The sequence below is a fragment of the Micropterus salmoides genome, unplaced genomic scaffold (assembly GCF_014851395.1).
Source record: "Micropterus salmoides isolate LMB-PRFRI ecotype aquatic unplaced genomic scaffold, ASM1485139v1 Ms_hic_scaffold_12, whole genome shotgun sequence".
Lineage (NCBI taxonomy): Eukaryota > Metazoa > Chordata > Actinopteri > Centrarchiformes > Centrarchidae > Micropterus > Micropterus salmoides.
This window is the reverse complement of record NW_024040263.1, coordinates 30224304-30245551: the sequence shown is the minus strand read 5'-3', so window position 1 is coordinate 30245551 and position 21248 is coordinate 30224304. Positions and strand designations below refer to the sequence as shown.

Below are 21248 nucleotides of genomic sequence, written 5' to 3'. Positions count from 1 at the left end.
AAACGGTTCTGTCTTTCAGACGGTCTGAAGGGGATACTACCATATCAGCACTAACGTAGGCTAATGCACAGCAGAGTGTAGGGCAGGTAGACTTTAAAAAAATATTTATAAACTTTAATTAAATGATTCTCGTAATATTACAACTTTCTATGACTCTCTACATGTCAGGGAACACGGATATGTGGGCTAGATTTTGAATGTGCTGAAAGTTTTGAACATGAGCAGAAAACTCACTGAAACACAGGAGCTATGAAAGTCCAGGCATCTAATTTTGTTATAGATATATTTGTATTGTGTTTTTATTCTAAACTTTCCTCCCTTATACTCCTTATGTTAGTCTGTGCACATTTACTAGGATTTAGGTCAGAGCTGTGAGATTGTTTTGTTTTTTTCCTCTCCTGGAATGTTCATTCAAGGCTGAGAGAGGATCTCTGTTCGCCAAAACATAGAAACTAAAGACTAAATCATGCATAAATGTGTGTTGACTCGCCAGGGAAAATGAGAAAACACATCTGAAAGCAATACAGAATGCCTGAGAGCCTTACTACAATATATTCTGTTATTTATTTAATATTTTGAATTGTCATCTGCCGCCTGAATGTGTTTTCCTTTCTGGATTTTTCACCATAATGCAGGAAGTGTTTAATGTTCTGTCTAAGTGTTCTGTATATCTCCAAACTAAATTTAAAAAGTTGGCAGCCCTGTGTAAGTTATATAAGGATTCTCCATATATGCCTGTAGTTTCTGTTTTGCCTGCTCTGATCAATATGTTTATATAAATAAGGGATAAAATGACTAAATGTAATATCAAAAGCAGACAATTTTCTACAGTTCACATCAGTTCTACGAGTCTAACGAGTAAAACTTAAAGCAAGAAAGATGAAATATACCGGTAGGTTCATTTTGTATATCTGTGTGATTATTTGAGATCTAATGAACAGGTGAAAAGAAGTTTGCTATACCTTTTTAAGTTATTTTAGTGCAATAGATCAAAATAGCTATTTTATCATTTAGTATAAAAACAATGTATTTTATTCTTGCTTTACTATTGCAATTGTGTCACCTTGGTTCTGTCAAAACCCTGCCATCAAAACAAAAATGCCAGGTTATTTTAGCTCAGTGTTAGCACTGGTTCCATGTGTTAGTTTTGAGGGTTGCCTTTAAGGCAAAACTGTATAACCCTTGCCAAAGTCACAAGTGACACTTGATGGATGATGGTTGTATGCTATAACGTAGCATAACCGTAGCATAGTAAGTAGTGAGGAATCATAACGTAAACTCAGTTATTTTCTTTCCAAACAGCAATTTCTTTCTGAAGTCAGCTAATGTTAGCCGCTATAGGGTACCGGTTATGCCAGAGTAAGAAAGGCTGTAGCAGCTAAACCTGTGAGTGTACAGAAGATCCTGGTTTCTTGCTTTTGCATTCATTCATATATTTTATTTGTAAGAGGAAGCTGTGTGTGACTAAGAAGGTAGTCAAAACTGCCTATAGCTCTTTGGAAATGTTCCTAATCACTGCGGTATAGTCTCGATTGAAGACATGATTGTTACTACTGCAGTGAAATAGAAAGAGTTTTCTTGTGGGAGATGATTTCATTTTCACTTAAGTTTTAGGATTCTTCAGTTTTGTTTTAGTTCAGTCTAACACTGGTCTTCTACCAGGACCATCTCCGCTGAGTTGAGTTGACCAGGAAGGTTTGGGAAGCATGCTAGAGAAATGTAGGCGTATGAAGGACATTGGTAGGAAGTTTCAGCTGGCGTTTGATTTGAATGGGCTGGAACAGCTTCAGAGGAAAAAGCAGGCTGAACCTGGCCAGAATGAAATATTTTCCCATTAACCTGGCATGTGAGCTCATTGCCCAAATATGATGTATATCCTTTGGAAAGTACAGTTTCTTTTTTTATTACAAAGGAGGAAGTGTTTGACGCTAACATTGTAAATGAAGTCTTATGGTTTCATTTCTAGATCACTAACCCTGCTGGGGTTCAATGTCAGTTCAGTTTTGTTTCTTTTTCTCCATTAAGCATTTCAAACATCTTTCTCTCCTTTCTACCCCCCAGGGGGCTACTACCTAACCAGCGCGTACGGAGCCATGGCCCTGATCAAAAACTTCCAGGAGGAGCAGGCAGCCCGGGTGCTGAGCTCCGAGGCCAGGAACACTCTGCACCAGTGGCACCGCCGGCGCACCGCCCAGCGTTCAGTGCCGTCCATGGAAGACTTTCAGGTATCACGCCTGACCTGAACTCACCTTGAACATCCAGGCAGTGAGTCTAAGTTGTACCAATTCCAAATAAATCCAAACTTCGTGTTCAGTATTGGAAAGGTGCATGAAAAGTGCTGTGTTTGGCCCTCATCAGTGAAAAGGACCATCTACATTCTCTACTAACATCACAGCATGTGGATCCGGATCTGTGGTTCAATTTGTTGGTAGAAAGCTCCCTCTAGTGCAACATTTAACAACTGCATGGATTTATTTCCACTCCACTATAACTGCATCTGTTTTTTTTTTTCTTCTGCCTGCCTGCTGGACTCATCAGTCATTCTTCTTTTATTCATTGTGGAGATTTCTGTTTGTACTGCCAAATGTTAACACAGGACTTTTTGTTTCTCTCTGTAGAACTATCTCCGTGTAGCCCTGCAGGAAGTGGACACTGGCTGCACGGCCAAAACCCTGGTCGTCCACCCTTACACAACAACAGAGGAAGTCTGCTCAATCTGCGCCTACAAGTTCAAGATCCCCGACCCTGAGAACTACGCACTGTTTCTGGTCACTGAGGACACCAGCCAGCAGCTCGCCCCGGACACACACCCTCAACGAATCAAAGCTGAGCTCCACAGCCGGCCCTGTGCACACATCTTCCACTTTCTTTACAGGAGGGTGCCTAACCTTAACCTCTGTATTCCAGCTGTTATGCACAATGGAAACTGCCTTCACGTTGAATAGTGGAGGAGTATGTAACAGCTTGCTTCACTTGATCCTAAACAACAGTTCTGTTTTGTGGTATTGTCTCGGTGCTTGAAGATGTTTGTATTGTAAATAGATTTGAGGATGTCTGAATGGAAACAGAAACCAAGCTGTATATTGGCATAGTGATGCAGATATAAAATGTTTTTTGATCAAATATGACGCCATGCAAATGACAAGGTGATTTATTTTTATGAGGAACCACAAAGGGGAAGGATGGAAAGTGTTGGTGTTTCACTCACGCACCTCAAGATTGGGGCTCAAATTTGGGTCTGAAAGAATGAAGGAATTGTAAGTTTGTTCCAGGATTTGTTCAAGTTACCAACAATTTAGCCTTTTAGAGTCCACGTGGCCCTTATCTGGTTTAATAAGGCTGTAAATTGAAATTGTTGGACTGTGCATAAAGGGTTGGTTGGCAGGATTTTTAGTATGTGAAGTGTTAAATTCAGAATGTTGGACATCAACGACCTCAAAGCAAAGGTCATACATTTTAATACAGTGGAAACCACTTATAGCGATCACATCTGTCCATGTCAAATTGATCACTAATGAGTGGTTGATCATTTTAACCGCTTTTTCTTTTTTTCTAATGCAGACATTTTGATTGAACACATTTTTTACAAAAGATACCTGCTGCTGTGAGAGAGTGGGGTGGCGATAATTACACACTGTAAAAGTGGGTAAAACTAACTGACAGCAGAAGGAAGATATCACATGTGTGCACAGCAAGCACACGCACTCGCACATAGTACAGTAATGTTAATAGAGCAGGCAGGGACAGTCATTACACCCTGCGTCAGTCCCAAAACCTCGTACAAATAAATTAGAAGAGAGCCTAAACGCAATGACAGCTTGCAAAAACTGAACACTGTAAGCAGACTACTAGATTACTATAAGCAAATGATTTAAAAAGCTTTTGTATAGGAATGATTCTGTAAGCGGTTTCCACTGTATTGCATTTTATGTAACTAACGTTTGCCTTAACTGCTGTGACCCCAGGTGCCTTAGAAAGGAATTGAACATACTGCGTGCTACTGAAATCTTTCAGCTGTCATCCAGTGATTAGTCAGCTTTCATCCAAATGACCCAGATAAAAACTAAAACATTGATTTAATAAGTAAAATTATTGTTTTTTTTTATTACTCTTATTTTTATTTTGTGCAATTGCTGGTCAGTTGTAGCTTGTATGTCTGTGTAGAAATATTTTTATATTCAAATGTTACCTTTTTCATCAGTAAAGTGACAAAGATTTGTATTCTGATTTAATATTTCTGTACTGCACTCAATAGTGGACTTGGATTTATGCCAGTTATTTCTCAAAAGTCAATTAAAAAACAGTTTCTATTGTTTGTTGTGCAATCTTTGCTACATTATTTTTAAGAGGACGTGTCAGTTATTGCTGGCGACCTGTCCAGGGTGTACCCCGCCTTTCGCCCGATGTCAGCTGGGATTGGCTCCAGCCCCCCCGCGACCCTGTACACAGGACAAGCGCTTGACGATGGATGGATGGTGTCAGTTATTGAGCATAATATCAGATTTCTTTGTGGATCAATACTAGCCTTACCAGCCTTAAATTGCTTAAATCAGCCAGACTTAGCTGAGGTGCTGGAGCAATAGACAGTCTACTTGATGTATTTACAAACTGTATACATTATACAGTAATTAAACAGATTTTTAATTATTTGCAGGGGTTAAATGTAAGGTGGTAAGTGTCGTGGAAATTGCATCTTGCTGGTGAGGGATTAAGCAAATAATTCAATAACAACCAACTGTTGTCTTTGAAGAATTTATTAACAAAAGAGAATAAACAGAGAAGTACTAAAACACAAATACAGCTGGTCCAGAGACCTGCCGCCTAGGGAGGCTTCGGGTGTCTGGCCCCGAGCAAAGGGATGCATAATCATTTACACAGTCGAGGTTTGTATGTTTTGGGAAACAGAGATCCTCTCTCAGCCTTGAATGAACATTCCAGGAGAGGAGAGAAACAACAAGAGAGGGAAACACCCAAACAATCTCACAGCTCTGACCTAAACCCTAGTAAATGTGCACAGACTAACATAAGGAGTATAGGGGAGGAAAGTTTAGAATAAAAACACAATACAAAATTAGTAATAATAATAGTAAAATAATATACATATAAGATTAAATGTAAGAGGACACAATTTTCTGCCATAACAGTAAGGTAAGAGCATTTTTGTTGGTTTTATATATAAGGTCAGATGAACTTTTCCTGAGAGAGCCTTCTCTAAGAGTCGTTGCATATTAATTGGTGTTCAGTAGTAGAATGTGAATCAGTTCACACCATTGAACCTCCCATGCCTTTGATTTGAAAGTGGTCTAAAAAATAATGTCACATTCATAATCATCAAACTAGCCTTTCTACAGTTCCTATGATAAATAATAACATATTATTAGTCGTACACTACAACACCTCCATGTTGTAGATCTCTTGTGTCGAACCATCACTGACCCCAACTTTTACTCCTGAGTCTTGAGTCTTCCTCTAACTTGGGGTTCTTTAAAGAACTTTAGCAGATCACTTTCTGGAGGAGTGAGTGGTATTTCTTAAACTTGTTCTGGTCAGTGAGTACTATAGATAAAGATGGTGGTGAGGGATCAAATAAAGGTCAGTAGGTAAAGACAGGTTGTCAGATATCAACTAAAAAGTAGCCTACTACTGAACATCGGGTATCTATCAATACAGCCAATGATTGTGAATGTTAAAGTAAAATAGCAATGATGAAAACATGGTGGGTGTTTTATATTACAATTTAAAGTGATCACTTAAGTACGTGATGAACAGTCCGCCTTGGGTTAAAACATGAGCATAAATCAATAGCATTACAGTACCTTGAATGGAGGATCTTAAATTCATAGCACACCTTAGGTTTTGAGGAGCTCTAAGAGTATGATCAATTACCATGTTGGATCAAAAAGCCAATAAGAGTGAAATATAGTAAAGTTAATGAATATGTTTATTGATGCATCAAGAAGAATGTTACATAGTAAAACAGTCTTAAAAGAAATCATTCTCAGCAGGACTTCTTATACAGGCTGTTATGCATTAATGTATGACACCATACGTCATGTCTACTGCATCACCGTTTAAAAAAAAAATTACACTGACACTAATTATTAATGCTGTGAGCAAACTCACAGTAACACAGAATGAACATGCACCACACATAGAATTGTGCAATACATATCACAGCAGGTTGTCTGACACTGTCAGATTTGTTTTTTGGTTTGATGGCTGAGGTCTGGGCTTAAGGAAAACCTTGATGGCTAATTGGATGAGTCCTGTCAGTCTGGCTAATGCATCTTGGCAGATGCTGCCCCCCCCCCCCCCCCCCCTTCTCTCACCCTCACATCTTGTTCTTTCTAAGGAGAGGTGAAAAAGATATAAAGGTCTGGCTTGGGGAGCAGGGAAAATCACACCTTATGCACCACAGTGGAACATATCAACAGGGCAGGAGCACTACATGCTGCCTGTAGGAATTGTGAAGACCTTTATAGGAGGCGTTTTCACCTAGATACATCAACATAATAATAAATAAATAAATATAAATATATAATATATATAAATATATATAAATAATAAAGTTTACTCTCTTTAAAGGGCTGTTCATGTGATTAACTGTAGGCTCCATCAGCCTGGGCATAGGCGGAATAGGCAAATACTAAGGGCGCCGCTCACCCCTTGGGTCGCCCGAGCGCCCAAATTATTTTTTTTAATAATTTTTTTTTATTACTAATACAACTTAAATATTATGGATTAAAAAAAGCGATCGTGAATCCCGGGGGAATCCTGAATCCCCCCGGTCCGACTGAGTGACGCATCAATCTCCATCGCCCCCGCCCTGCTGAAAAAAACCCCGTTACCTGTGTGTGATTGTAACGTTCGCTAATTTGAATTTAAACTTGTATTAGAAATGCAAAACTTTCCACATCTGCCATCAAAAATTATGACAAACATTGAGCTCCTGACTTTCCTGCACGAGAAGAAGCTGATGGAAATTTTCCCCAATATGTGGGTCGCTCTGAGAATCTCTGCCACTCTACCTGTGACAGTCGCTGCTGCTGAAAGGAGCTTCTCTAAGCTCAAACTGATTTAAAAACTACCTGAGATCTACAATGGCTCAAGAATAGAATAGTTATTTATTTTTTGTGCAATGGTCTTATTTATAATTTTTGGAATGTTACATATGCTGTAAGAAAGGCAAGGAAAGCAAAGGAAAGCAAGGTTTCTGTAATATAGTTTTTTCTGCAATAACATAATATAATATATACATATTTATATTGTATCTATAATACGTTGTGTGTTTGTGTTTCCAAAATATTTTCAAAATAAAGAAAAACAAGACAAACCTGTGCAGTTTGTTTCTGTGTAAGTTTATGAACAAAAATCCAGGGGCATCAGGTGAAATCTTGCTATAGAGCAGCACTGCTGTGGATTTTATGAGCGACTAATAAATGTTTATTAAAATTTATTTATTTTTAATCAGATTTCAGCTTTTAAGCGAGGAAAACAGGCTTGTGTGGGCGGGTCGGTCTGGTCACACTCATCTATCTGGTCTACGCCCACCTCGCTTGCTCGGGTACCCAGTTCAGCACAGCGGCACAGTCAGGGATGTAACTTTAGTTTTAGTTACACTTTCACACCCCACGATTTTTTATTTATTTATTTTTGCTTTGTCTTTCACTAGTGCTCAAGTGAGCTCCGCTGTTCCGTCTGTACGGGAAGGGTCATGTTCTCGTGCTTCTTGGTGAGTAGGCCGTGTTGCCGTTACAGACAGTTACAGAACAGCAACGTTAGCCGATAAAACGTTAACTGTAACCGTCATCTGCAGCTACGGCTAAACGGTTTTAGCATTAAAGGCTAATGCAAGCTTTAGTTCACCGGAAGCTAACTCAACGGTTATAAAGGGCGTCACGTCAAACTTCCGTTGCTTTCGTTTTCTAAAGCTGTTTTTCAGTGGGTTTAAACTAAAAGGTTTGCGTTAAGTTACAATATTTTACCATTGCTTTGGCTCAACAGAGTTTCAGTTAGCTATAACGTTACTCCTTATATTGAAATTAAGAAAATTTAAATGAAATTATCCGCTTCAAATGAACACTTGTCACATGACGCAGGAAGTTTACCAGAGCATCGCATTATGTAACTTCTGTTCATCTCTGAACATGTTTATTTATCTTCATTTAACTTTTCTTTAGACGGCAGCAATAGTTACAACACGAAGCTACAGACACACTTAATACAGAGACATAAACATAAACCAGACAAAGTTAAGTGCCAAAGTGGTTATTACTCTGTTTTTAAAAACTATGTATAACGTTACAAGACTGTTCATATGCAGCCTAAAATAAAGTGACTAAATAAGAGGTTGTTATAACTGTTACACCAGTGCAAAGTTCTGCGCATAGGTAATGACATAAATCATTGTTGTGTTTACCTCTACAGTATGATTGCATCATATCCCCTCAATCCCCTCTAAGTTTAATCACACAGTAAGCTACAGTAATACTGGAAAGAATATAGAGTAACACCAGGCTTTTCTTTTGTCTGCCACTCAGAAATTGTACCTGCCACTTTTGAGATGTAAGCGTTAAATGAAGGATGAACATTCAACTTATCAATGTAAATAAAGTTGTTGTTTTTTTTTTTGTCTTGACCCACCTCGAAGCTACAAGTATTGTTGCTTGTATCTTGTTTAATTATATACACATTATAGGTAGCTAGTATTGGAGAAATTAAAAAGCAAAGGTGGATCTTTTCCAACCATTACGTTTAACAATGAACCACTGACTCTTAAACTTGGCCCTCTGACCCCTTTCTATCGTTGGGAACTACCTGTCCAACTGACTGTGTCCTCTTCTGTACTAGTGCTGCAAATTCCAGCTGTGAAACAAAAATAAGACGCTAAGTCAGTCCAGCTGATTGAACGAAAAACAGCACAGAGTGACTTATCACCAAAACAAACTGCTAACTTCCTAATCAAAATGCCTGAGCACATGTATGCACACATGTCATCTGTATGCTCAGTGATAAGCAGTGACGTTTATGCTAAAATTATGCGTCTGTATTCTGGATCTATTTCTGTCAGTACCACAATCATGTCATTTAGGCTGAATTAAGAGTTTTGCACACTGAAACTTTGCTTTGTGAGTCAAAGCAATCGTAAAATAATGTAATACTTTTTATGGATCAAAACAAACATCACAATTAGCTGTGATTGTGCAGGAAATTCAAATTCATCTCTTTTTTCAGGAACCTCTGCCTCCGTGATGGATCTCAAAACCTGTCTCCAAACCACACTGAAGAACAAGTATCAGAAACTGAATGAAGCGTACTCATTACTTCCTTCAAGACTTTGCTATCGGGCGCTCAAGCACGACTACCCGTTACCAAATTTGCACCAGCATGAGTTTAGATATGTTGACAAGTCTGACCTTCATGCTTGGATTCTTTTTGAAACTGTCCTGCTCACTGATATTTTATCATGTGATTGCAAACACAACAGCAGAAAAAGAACAGTCATTACTTTGGGAGTATGTGGCGTCGGGAAAACCACAACAGTGCAGAGTTGTGCTCTCGATTGGGCCGAAGGGAAAGGGTACCACAACATTCACCTCCTTTTTCCTCTCACATTCTGGGAGTTAAATTTGCTAAAATGCAAATTGAGCCTAATTGAGCTTCTCAAGACGTTTTACCCTGATTTAAAGGAGCTCAATGTTTCCAGCTTGAATGAAAACAACGTGTGGTTTGTCCTCGATGGACTGGATGAGTATCATCTCGAGCTAAACTTCAGCTGTTCAACTGTGAGTGATGTTTCTGAGGTATCCACAGTGGATGTTCTAGTGACTAATCTGATCAGGGGGAATTTACTTCCCCAAGCTCACATATGGATAACAACCCGATATGCAGGAGCAGCACAAATCCCTCATTGCCATTTGCTTAAAGAGACTGAGGTTGAGGGGTTTAATGATGAACAGAAGGAGCAGCACTTCAGGACAGTTATCGGTAATGATTATCTGGCCAACAAAGCCATCGACCATGTGAAAATATCAAGAAGCCTGGACTTCCTTTGTCAGATACCGCCAGTCTGCACCATCATGGCAACTGTTCTGAAGAATGATCTAAAAGCAGATGATGGGTTTAAAATAAATCCTTTGAATCTAACCCAAATTTACTCAAATCTGGTCAAAGCATCAAACTCTGATATTATTGCCAAGCTGAAAAAGCTGGCACTGCTTCGGATGAGAGAGGGTAATGTAATGTATGAGTCTGACCTTCAAGCGAGTGACATAAGTGTTGAGGAAGCGTCCGCTTTGGCCAGAGAGTGTCCACTGGTGTTGAGAGAAGAGAATGGGCTGCACAACACCACAGTGTTTCGCTTTGGTCACTCGAGCATTCAAGAGTTCTTGGCTGCGTGTACCAAGTTGGACGACATTGAAGCGAGTCCTACCCCGTCTGTTAACTGTCTGTATCTCGTGGACCAGGCGCTGCAGAGTGATGAGGGCAAATTTGATGTCTTCCTTCGCTTCATCTTTGGCCTCATTAAGGAGCGCGGGATGTTGGAGCCCACCGATCGGCTGTTTGTCTACACCAAGAAGAAGATCCTTGACAACATTTTGTCTTACAGAGCTGTGGGCCTGTTCCACTGTCTGAGGGAATATGACCGGCAGGCTTTACTGAGCGAAGTCAAGTCATTTCTGCACTCGGGCATCTCTCCGATCTACGGATTCACACCGATGCATTGGCAATTCATGATCCAAAGGACCAGCAATTTTGAAGGGATGCGAGGACATTTTGAGATGCAAGTGTCCAAAAGATGTGATGAAAGTCTTCTCAGACACATACCACATATTCTGAAGTCCAAGAAAGCCATGTAAGTTCAGCATCGATACATGAAAATTTGTACATTTACACTTTTTTTGTTTTTTTGAGACATCAGGCGTGTTGAAATGGGAAATTTGACTTTTTCATTGCTTTGAGCACCACAAACAAAATTCCATTTGGTTTGATTGTATTTGGGTCTGAGAGGTGGCCATCTCAAAATTTGTTTTTTTTGTTTGTGACCCCGTTGCTGAGGCCATCAAACACATTTTCCCCCTCACTTTTGTGTGATCACTTCATTGTTGGTTTTGGTCTGTGCATGCAATGTGTTTACAATTTTTTATGTGTCTTTGACTCCCATCTCCTTGCAGGCTGCGATTCTCTAACCTGACAGATAAGTGTTGTCCAGCTTTAGCAACAATCCTCAGCACAAAAGAGTCCTACCTGAGAGAGCTGGACCTGGGATACAACAGCATCAGTGACGATGGAGTCGGGAAACTTGTGGAGGGGCTGAGCGATCCGAATTGCAGACTGAAAACACTCAGGTTGCAAGGCTGTGAAATGACCTCGCATGCCTGTAAATATCTGGCCACGGCCCTGACCCAGTCCCTCAAACTGAAAGAGTTGGATCTCAGCAGGAATGAAATAGGAGATGATGGGCTGCGACATCTTGCAAATGGCTTGAGATCTTGTGAATGCAAGTTAGAAACACTAAAGTAAGTATTGGGAAACAAACGTACCTGTTCAATCCCTTTTACTGCATAACATGTTTATTTGCACATAAAATGATGATGATGGTAAAATTACACAGTTAAGAGAAATAATTATATCATAACAGTTAAAGAAATCACCAAACAAAATTACCTTAAAATGTAGCAGTGGAAAAAATAAAAACTCAAACTAAATGTGTTCATTATAGAAATGTGGCTTTATAGATATTTATTTTGTAATGTTACTATCCCATTTCCTTTTCATGGTAGACTATCACAGTGCAACATTGAGGAAAGGGGCTGCTGTTATCTGGCCTCAGCTCTGCAGAGGAATCCCTGTCTGAAAGTGTTGGATCTTAGCATCAATATGATCAGAGACAAGGGGGCCAATGAACTCTTCGCAAAATTTGATATATCACAGCTAACAAAGCTGGAGTGAGTATGAGTTAATATTCTGCTTGTCTTGTCAACATGACATAACAAACAGATACAAATTACAATAACATTTTGTTTCTCTTAATGTCTCTTTGGCAGGATGTACCACTGCGGCCTCACTGCGTTAAGCTGTGAAAATATTGGGGCATATCTGAAGGTTGAAGCCAGCAGTCTGGTAGAACTCAATTTGAGCAACAACAACTTGACAGATGCAGGGTTTGGGCTCATCTGCGAGGGCATGTACGCATGGTGTAAACTGGAAAAACTCAAGTAAGACTGCCTTGCTCTTATATTTTGTTAAGTTTGAATTATTTCTGCAATATTCAATTAAAACTGCTCATATACTAATAACTTAACATCCCTAAACCATTGATTATTTACATTTTGTCTTATTTCCCTTCAGTGTTTCAAGATGTGCAATCAGTGGTGCAGGTTGCGTTTATTTGGCAAAGGTCCTGTGTTCAGTCTCGCAGCTCTACAGTGGGTGGATACAAAAAACAGACTGGCAGGCAGTCGAGCTGAAAGACCTTGACCTCAGCATGAACTGCCTCAGAGACAAGGGAGTCAAAGAAATTTCTGCTGGACTGAAGAATCAGTACAGCCATCTGAAATCTCTCAAGTAAAATATTTTCAAATGTAATTCTTCATTACAGAAATGTTATGTTAGATGAACCGTGTGCTGTAATATGATTTTGTTCTAATTCAGCCTGAGTCACTGCAGCCTGACCGATGAGTGTTGTGCAGAGCTTGCATCAGGATTTGCGTCAGAGGAGAGCATTATCAGCGAGCTGGACCTGTCTGGCAACAACCTCCAGGACAAGGGAGTGAGGAAACTCTGCATCGGATTGAGAAGCCCTCATTGTAAACTTGAGAAGTTATCGTAAGTTGTTTTTTTTTTTTGTTAAAATAAAATGAACAGATTGTTGTCAGTCAAAACATGGGTCCAGATAACTCAGCCATTTAGTAAGGACAGCTACTCAAAGTAACTATTAGTTACTTTGTTAATAATTACCACAATATGACTCTTAACAGCTTGTCAGTCATGTTATTTGAAGGCCCACAGTGGGTCCAAATATTAAAGCTTTTATTCCTTTAAAACACGTTTTATGAAATTGAAACATGTTGTAACTAATATATTGTTTCTCTATGCTGATTTCCAAATCAGCAAGTAATCAACAAGTACGACATTATGGGCTGTGTGGAGCAATTACAGAAACCTGGCACCAAATGTCCTGTCAGATATGTAGTCTCGTTTATTCACGCTGTGATATTACCACCATCACATGTAAATCAATGAGAAAACCAACACGTCTCAAACGAAGGGCTGGGTATTTGAAATGTTTTGATACATGTGCTGATGCTGACGTTTCAGCAAATGATACTTTCATTTACTCTGAAAGCAGGAGATGCGATGTAATTTCCATGAATGGCCAGTTCCTGACACATGGGGCGGTACTGTAGCTGTAAATGTTACTATCGGCGCGTCAGTTACGCACAGAAAGCATTCGTCATCTCTCTGCTGGTTATCTGAAGTCTGATGTGGCACGGTTATACGAGCCCACAGTATGAAATAAAGTAAGAGGAAGTTAAGAAAAGATTACGAAAAAGCTCTTGCATGAGGCCCACTGTTCTGATCCTTATAGAATAACCACATGATACATTGACTACAATTTAATTTGATAGCTGCCAATATTTAGAGTGAGCTGCTATATGGTACCATGTCAAGTACTCCTGTTTCTCTCCAGACTGAGGACCTGTGGCCTGAGCTCAAAGAGCATTCAGTTCCTGATTGCTGCCCTGAAGTCAAACCCCCAACATCTGGCAGAGCTGCATCTGATGGGCAACAATCTGGAAGACTCAGGAATCCGGATCCTTATGGAAATAACAAAGAACCCGAAATACTCCTTACATACAATAGAGTGAGTACTTATATTGAGGACTTTAAAATGCCTATGTGTATTGCTCTTACTTCTACATCCTCTGGTCAGTATGAAGCAGTAATATAGTCCAGGAAATGAAGTTTCACTCACTTTCGGACTCCTGTCTCTATTTTCTTATCTTTCAGTGTCTCAACAGATTGAGGAGACAGACAGAAGGCAGACTCAAGGACACAAACTGCTACAACTGGCTCACATTTCTCAGACCACATACTTCGCTGTATTTCGGTGCATATTGTAGCAACTATATCAAGTGGTGTTTTGTTTTATTTGTTTGCCTTATCTACTCTTTTTAAAGATTATTTTCTAAAGATTATTATCTTATTTTTTTATAATACTTTGTACAATAGATTTATGTTTTTATGCAGTGCCTTAGTTCTAAACCGCCATGTGTTTTCTCAGGTTGCAGTGACCTGTACTTGAAAGTGAAATAACCCTGAGAAATATGAAGGGACATGTATGATGAATGTTATGTACTAAAGTAGTTAATCTAATGCAGTAATTGGAATAAAATGTAATCTCTTGTCACCGCAAAATAAACTGTTAGTGTTGTTTTGCAGTGTGTTCATTGTTATGTTGTAGCAGCACTCCATCTTGTGGCGAAACCTTTCATTTCAGTAGTTGACGCCAGTTGGGACCTTGGCTGCGTGTATCAGTGCAGCGCAGCAGGCAGCAGCTCCTGTGTCACCGCAGTGAACGCACTTCTGAAAGCAGGAAGCAAAGGTATGATACAGGACATTCTCCGATGTATCACAATAACAACACGTTTTGTCAGCATCCTGCAACAGGCATGTTGCAAACAGCTGTTAATGTCAGGGACGTTTGAAATAGCTGTTAAGTAAGTGCAGTGCAGTGCAGTGCAAGAGTCGGAATTGATAGTTGAATGCAATTTGGCTTTGATGTCGTGGTAATGTGATCAAGGCGAGCGGTGCCAAAAAGTGCAGAGGGGTGTGCATTGGCACCAAAGCTGGGTATTTGCCGGGTAGGCCTGTATGGCGCAGTTTCAGCGGAGAAATAGCCCACTTGGCAGTCATGCGGGAATCTCCTCTGCCATCATGCTGCCACAGCGAGATAAACAGTGTTGTGTATCCGACTGGAAAGTGGATGCTGAGACATGCAGACATTTGTAAAAGACCCTCATCCCTGCAGTGTAATCCTAACTGCGTGGTCATTGCGGCAGTATGTGTTTTACTGGCATTTAAACGAAATGCAAACGCATTTCATTAAGAAATTCGGATAAAGTAAAGATTTATTTGGATAAGAACAGTTATTTATTGCGAGCTGTTACCTCAAAGCCACGTGAGCCGTAATCATAAGATTCGCACGTGTAGGGACTGTTATGTTGCTGTGCACTCTGAAAAAACAGATGCAATTGTCCCTCGTGGAGTTTGTCTTTGATATCTGGTGAGATGGACAAAGCTGTAAACTGTGGAAGATAACTCAGTTTTTCCCCCAAAAAAAACTTTCCTCGAGATCAAAATATATAAAAATAATTAGCAGTGTGATGTAGACGCGAGCCAATGTTGCGCGTGCACGTGTTGCGGGCGCGTGCCCCCCAAACAATGTGAAACGGGTTCTAACGTTTCAACGGACGTCGCGAGCTTTATCTACAAAGTTAGCTAACTCACTAACGTTAATTATTCACATAGAGCAGAAAGCACAAGGTAAGAGGAAAGATATACAGTTATAATATAAAAATATTAGTTCCAGTAATATTTTGAAGTAGCATAGGCATATTTTTCATTAAACATACATGTGATTATTGTGTTGATATTAGCTTTTCTCATAATATTACACAAAATGAAAGGTAGTGTCCGAGTTAACGTTTTGAGATTAACGTTATATTTGAATTAGGCTAATTGAATAATAATAATTATTATTATTATTCAATTAGCCTAATAATAATAATAATAATTATTATTATCTTTTTAAAGGTAAGCTTAGCTAGTTTGTTGAAAATGTGGCTCAGATTCAGGATCAGCCGTAACTTAGATGTTAACTTATTACACATCCATAACTATATGTACTTAGTGTAAATTCAGAAACTGCTCAGAAAAGTAACCCAGTTTGCTAGATATGACAAGGTACTGTGACTTAGTGTTTTATTTAGCTGGATGCAAGTCCAGCATGAGGCTGGAAATCTGTTTTTTGAACACAGTTTAGGAGCAAACCTGTATGTATTGGTAAAGCTGAGTACAAAAGGAGACAAGAAAAGAAACGGTAAAGAAAAACTAAACAGAGGCTCATCCAGTAAATCAATAAAAAAAACAAAAGAAAATCACAAAGGGTGAGGGTTATACTCAATAAAGTCCAGTAAAGAAAGAAGGTTCAGCACATTTCTTAGTTTTTTAACATTATATAAGTACATTTACATTTAGCTGACGCTTTTATCCAAAGCGAATTACAATTGCTATGCTGGATCAATGATGGGTAAAGTGTCTTGCTCAGAGACACATTGTTGGATGTGTCACAGTGGGGGAATTGAACCTGCGTCTCTCACACCAAAGGCATGTGTCTTATCCACTGCATCATCAGCAAGGAGTTTCTGTAAGACAGTGTATCTGTTGTGCAGTGATGTCACCTCTTAAGATTACCTTTGTTCAGTTAAAGACTTGTAGAAACTCAACCACTTCTGGCTGAAAGTCATCCCCTTTTTTCCGTATAGTGTAACCTCTGCAGATACACATACCTGTTATACCTAACATAGGTTGAACATGCTCAGGAGGGGGTGGGGGGTGATGTGTTTATCTGATATGATATAAATAACTTCTCCACACATGTTAATTACCGTGCTGTTATTCAATATGCATAATTGAAAGTATGTTTGTATTGTTTCTCTGCACTCTGGCAACAGTAGCTTTAACATCCATCATTGCTTAGTTAATTGCTGTTCATGTTTTATGGACACAAAGTGCAAGCCCAGTCACTGTGCAGATGTCTGTGAAAGAGTGACAGTTCTCCACAGGTCCGCGTTATTTGGCTGCATGTTGTTGATTCTTGTTTGCTGGGATCTCACAGTATCTTCCAGGGTGATCTACTATGGGGAAGGAGAAGCTCCACATAAATATTGTGGTAATAGGACATGTCGACTCAGGCAAGTCCACCACCACCGGCCACCTCATTTACAAGTGTGGGGGCATTGACAAGAGAACAATTGAGAAGTTCGAGAAGGAAGCTGCTGAGGTATGACTCATATTGTTCTCACTTGAATTTAAAATATTATATTTTTAATGCTTTTTTATTGTAAAACTGCTTTCCTGCACGCCACTAGGTGTTCTAGTGCAACACTATCTTGTTCTGTGTAACTGGTGTCTTGTCTAACAAGTATCATGTCTATTTTTGTGTCCTTATCCTGTAATCTGTGTGTTGTTACTGTATTATTATGTGGTGATGCAATCACTTTGACAGCACTTAGCACAACAAAAAAACTCTAATTGGATTGCTGAAACATTTGGGAAAAGTGGTGGTTGTAAATGTAGCTTTATCTGTAGCCTAGATAGCCTTCAGCTATTTTCTCCCAATTACCAGCAAAACAGAGTAGTACACCAACTGTCACGGTGACTTTCTGAGAACTAATTAATTGCAAGAGTTTATTAATCATTGTCTTAAGAAGTTTATAATGGACATTTGGAATCCAAAGTTTGCATCTAGTCACAGCTTTTCATAATTTTCACAATTGTTGCTCATTGCCACCTGACCTCAAAGAGGTGAAGTTGAAAATACAACAAGGAAAGTTTTTAATCAGTAGAATTAATTAGTAAAAAGTAATATAACAAGTACTCGTCAAGTACCGTAAGTGTAGGTAAAGTTATTGATCAAAAATGCTGGGATGTGAAGTAAATGTTACACGTCTTTACTTTCCCTTCCATATCCCCTAGATGGGAAAGGGTTCGTTCAAATACGCCTGGGTTTTGGACAAGCTGAAGGCAGAGCGTGAGCGTGGCATCACCATTGACATCTCTCTTTGGAAGTTTGAGACCAGCAAGTACTACGTCACCATCATTGATGCTCCAGGACACAGGGACTTTATCAAGAACATGATCACTGGGACTTCTCAGGTAGAGGGAGAATGGGTAGAAGAGTAGAACCTGCATGACAGAGAGAGAAAAGTACTTGAGAAGGGAAGACGTTTTCACATATCTCTCTCTCCCTTCCTTAAGGCTGACTGTGCCGTGCTGATCGTGGCTGCAGGGGTGGGCGAGTTTGAAGCTGGCATCTCCAAGAACGGGCAAACTCGTGAACACGCCCTCCTTGCCTACACCCTGGGAGTGAAGCAGCTCATAGTGGGAATCAACAAGATGGATTCCACTGAGCCCAACTACAGCCAGAAGCGCTACGAGGAGATTGTGAAGGAAGTCAGCACTTACATCAAGAAGATTGGCTACAACCCTGACACTGTGGCCTTTGTGCCCATCTCTGGCTGGAACGGAGACAACATGCTGGAAGCCAGCGCTAATGTGAGTCCGCAGTGAGACCCAAAGTATATATATATATATATATGTTGACAGTATTTACAGATAATGAATAATGTCCTCACACAAAGCCCCTATGTTTAGAATTATACTGTATCTTAAGTGATTGTTACATATTTAGATATAAAATTATGCAACTTCAAACTGTTCATCAGTTCAGTTCATCTGCTTTTGGGCTTCTAATTAGTTTGAAATGTCTAAAGGTGCTTTCAGACAGTGAGCTTTTACCGCCACGCCTCCATTGTCTTCAGTGTAAACACAGCTGCAGCTGTGTTGCTGAGATCGGCTGGGAGCAGCAAGGAGAGGGAGGGCGCCTGTCGCTCTTGTGAATGTGCACATCCCTTTGCTGCTGCATTCAGAGTTTGCTATACCATTGCTAACCATTTCCTTCCAACCTAATTTATTTAGCTGTGTGATGATCTCATGCTAAGTGGATAGCAGCAGCCTGTGGTGTACAGACTAGTAGAAACGGAGGTAGGTGGGAGCCATGGCGGTGTAGTTGCACCAAGTTACATAGGAACATACCACTTTTGCATCCAAAAAATTGCTGCAGAGGCAGCACGGTTGTGTATTTAGCTAAGCAATGAAATCACCTCGCTGTAAACCTTCCCAATGAAACCTGCCTCTCCACAGATGACCTGGTTCAAGGGCTGGAAGATCAACCGTAAAGATGGTAATGCCTCAGGCACCACACTGCTGGAAGCTCTGGATGCCATCCAGCCCCCCACTCGCCCCACTGACAAGCCCCTCCGCCTGCCTCTGCAGGATGTCTACAAGATTGGAGGTGAGGGTGGCGTTGGTGGGAGTGTGATTTGTAGGTAGAAATAAACTGATGAGACGGAAGTTGTCTAATTTTCAAGTTCTTCTAGTGTTAGTGATACCAGATTATATGGTAGAAGTAGTTTGGGAATGAGAGCCCCTTGTAACCAGTGCTGGGTAACTTGGGTAACAAGCTCTCTGCCATTAACTTAGTAGGGTACTTTTGCGTTACCAAAAATAAAAAACTCTTCGAAAGTCATTTGCGTGTCTCCAGCAATTATACTGGCTAAAACAGGAATAACAGACGCAGACCCTTTACAGCCTCTTTATGTTTTGATTACAAATTATGTGTTTATGCAGTTTTTTTTTTTACAAGCTGTTGTCAGACTTTAAGTTACTAAACTTCCTCTCTGCCAGGTATTGGGACCGTGCCAGTGGGCCGAGTAGAGACAGGAACCCTAAAACCTGGCATGGTGGTGACCTTTGCCCCGGTCAATGTAACCACCGAAGTCAAGTCTGTGGAGATGCACCACGAGGCCCTGACTGAGGCGCTGCCTGGTGACAATGTGGGCTTTAATGTCAAGAATGTGTCTGTCAAGGACATTCGCCGTGGCAACGTGGCTGGAGACAGCAGGAACGACCCGCCACAGGAGGCAGCCAGCTTCACCTCTCAGGTCTGCATACAGGAGTTCAGGGTCCAAAATTAACACCGATCAAACACCACATGTGGGTAAATTTAGGATTTGGCAGAAAATAAATTGGGTCACCAGCTCACTATCCACAGCTATTTTGATGTCTGCAAATAATATATATATATATAGCAGCTTAATTCTGCTTTGATGACTCTGAAGTTGGCTATATTTCATATCAGTATAAATATCAGAACAGTGGCTAGCGTGTAACATTAAAAATGGCAGGGCTACGGCTACACTCACACTCTCTGAACTATATTGACTTAATCATCACTGCAATCTCCGCTCCTGCACGTGCCTTTGCCTGTCTCTGCTGTTGTTCAGGTGATTATCCTAAACCACCCCGGTCAGATCAGTGCTGGCTACGCCCCTGTGCTGGATTGCCACACTGCGCACATCGCATGCAAGTTTGCAGAGCTGAAGGAAAAGATTGACCGTCGCTCTGGTAAGAAGCTCGAAGACAACCCCAAGTCCCTGAAGTCTGGAGACGCTGCCATTGTGGACATGATCCCCGGCAAGCCTATGTGTGTGGAGAGCTTCTCCGAGTACCCCCCACTGGGTAAGTTACTTCATTAGAACGTCCAGGATGTTTGCTTGTGGGTCAAGTTGCCACACTATAATACTTTTTTTCGCTTCAGGTAATTGTGAATTGAAATGACATTTTAATCAAAGCTAATAGATGTCCTGTCCACCATGCTTCCTAAGGGAGATTTGCAGTCCGTGACATGCGTCAGACCGTGGCAGTGGGAGTGATTAAAGGTGTGGAAAAGAAAGTCACCGCTAGCGGTAAGATCACCAAGTCTGCACAGAAGGCGCAGAAGGCCAAATGAACGTTGTACTGGGCTGCTGCCCCAAACGCTCACCGTGGCCGAAGACAGACTAGCACCTCGCACCTTCTGCACACCATAGTCAGCGTCTGGTCTATTATCACAATGCATCGCAAAAGCAGACGAAGGAAAAAAAAAAAACTACCGCCCTGTTGGTGATTAACATGTTACCACACTGTTATATGTAGGTTTTATTGTAGGTTGTGTGCTGTTGTAGTTAGAATAAAGCTGCTAATTGATCTAGCTAACAAACTTAGCACCGATAATAAGGCATGGATGTTCTTTTGCCAGGTCTTTGTGGTAGTAATGATTTGTTCTAGCTTTAAAAGAGATATGCTACTAGCCAGAGGTAGATCGGCTGTTCGCATGTTTCCTGTTTGCATCTTAGAGAAACAAGCTCCACGAAACTCCCGGTCTGATACCTGTACGCTTCATGCCTAGCACTTTGCTTAACTTAAGCACCCTTGCCTTAGCACTGTTAGATGTTACTGTTTAATTCATGCACCTTAATCACTGTTATTTGTGAGCACATGTTCAGTAAAGATGTATAAACAGTATGTCTTTGCTCCTGGTGTCATTGCCAAGCCAAGAACCTCACTGTTTTAAGTGAACG

At 40.4% G+C, this 21248-nt stretch overlaps 3 protein-coding genes across 6 annotated transcripts in view; all 3 read left to right on the top strand.

Annotated features, from left to right (window-relative positions):
- Positions 1-4315, top strand: part of LOC119899788 (ras and Rab interactor 2-like) — a 39975-nt gene extending 35660 nt beyond the window's left edge. For 2 of the 3 annotated variants that reach the window (XM_038714537.1, XM_038714538.1), the window contains exons 12-13: positions 2062-2225; positions 2619-4315. In XM_038714537.1, coding sequence (XP_038570465.1) covers positions 2062-2225; positions 2619-2945 — 491 coding nt within the window. In that variant the 3' untranslated portion in view covers positions 2946-4315. Of the gene's footprint in view, positions 1-2061; positions 2266-2618 lie in introns of all 3 variants that reach the window. The other variant, XM_038714540.1, reaches the window with a different exon arrangement.
- A 3242-nt stretch (positions 4316-7557) lies between these two features.
- LOC119899785 (NACHT, LRR and PYD domains-containing protein 3-like) lies at positions 7558-14437 on the top strand. Its single transcript, XM_038714534.1, has 9 exons — positions 7558-7732; positions 9235-10855; positions 11175-11519; positions 11784-11948; positions 12048-12218; positions 12352-12567; positions 12655-12828; positions 13694-13867; positions 14014-14437. The coding sequence occupies exons 2-9, from the start codon at positions 9252-9254 to the stop codon at positions 14027-14029; spliced, it is 2865 nt and encodes a 954-aa protein (XP_038570462.1). The 5' UTR covers positions 7558-7732; positions 9235-9251; the 3' UTR covers positions 14030-14437.
- A 41-nt stretch (positions 14438-14478) lies between these two features.
- LOC119899786 (elongation factor 1-alpha 1) lies at positions 14479-21192 on the top strand. Of its 2 annotated transcripts, none has more exons than XM_038714535.1 (8): positions 14479-14608; positions 16904-17068; positions 17764-17943; positions 18046-18342; positions 18991-19141; positions 19534-19790; positions 20133-20367; positions 20514-21192. In XM_038714535.1, the coding sequence occupies exons 2-8, from the start codon at positions 16925-16927 to the stop codon at positions 20636-20638; spliced, it is 1389 nt and encodes a 462-aa protein (XP_038570463.1). In that variant the 5' UTR covers positions 14479-14608; positions 16904-16924; the 3' UTR covers positions 20639-21192. The 2 variants fall into 2 exon arrangements, with proteins under 2 accessions (XP_038570463.1, XP_038570464.1); XM_038714536.1 differs by lacking the exon at positions 14479-14608 and adding an exon at positions 15450-15549.
- Positions 21193-21248: the final 56 nt, after the last annotated feature.

Excerpts from the sequence above, each read along its gene's own strand:
- LOC119899785 (XM_038714534.1), top strand. The coding sequence starts at position 9,252 with ATGGATCTCAAAACCTGTCTCCAAACCACACTGAAGAACAAGTATCAG. Across the intron at positions 11,520-11,783 it reads TGCAAGTTAGAAACACTAAA|ACTATCACAGTGCAACATTG; the intron begins GTAAGTATTGGG and ends TTTTCATGGTAG. Across the intron at positions 12,829-13,693 it reads TGTAAACTTGAGAAGTTATC|ACTGAGGACCTGTGGCCTGA; the intron begins GTAAGTTGTTTT and ends GTTTCTCTCCAG.
- LOC119899786 (XM_038714535.1), top strand. The coding sequence starts at position 16,925 with ATGGGGAAGGAGAAGCTCCACATAAATATTGTGGTAATAGGACATGTC. Across the intron at positions 18,343-18,990 it reads TGCTGGAAGCCAGCGCTAAT|ATGACCTGGTTCAAGGGCTG; the intron begins GTGAGTCCGCAG and ends GCCTCTCCACAG. Across the intron at positions 20,368-20,513 it reads CTCCGAGTACCCCCCACTGG|GGAGATTTGCAGTCCGTGAC; the intron begins GTAAGTTACTTC and ends ATGCTTCCTAAG.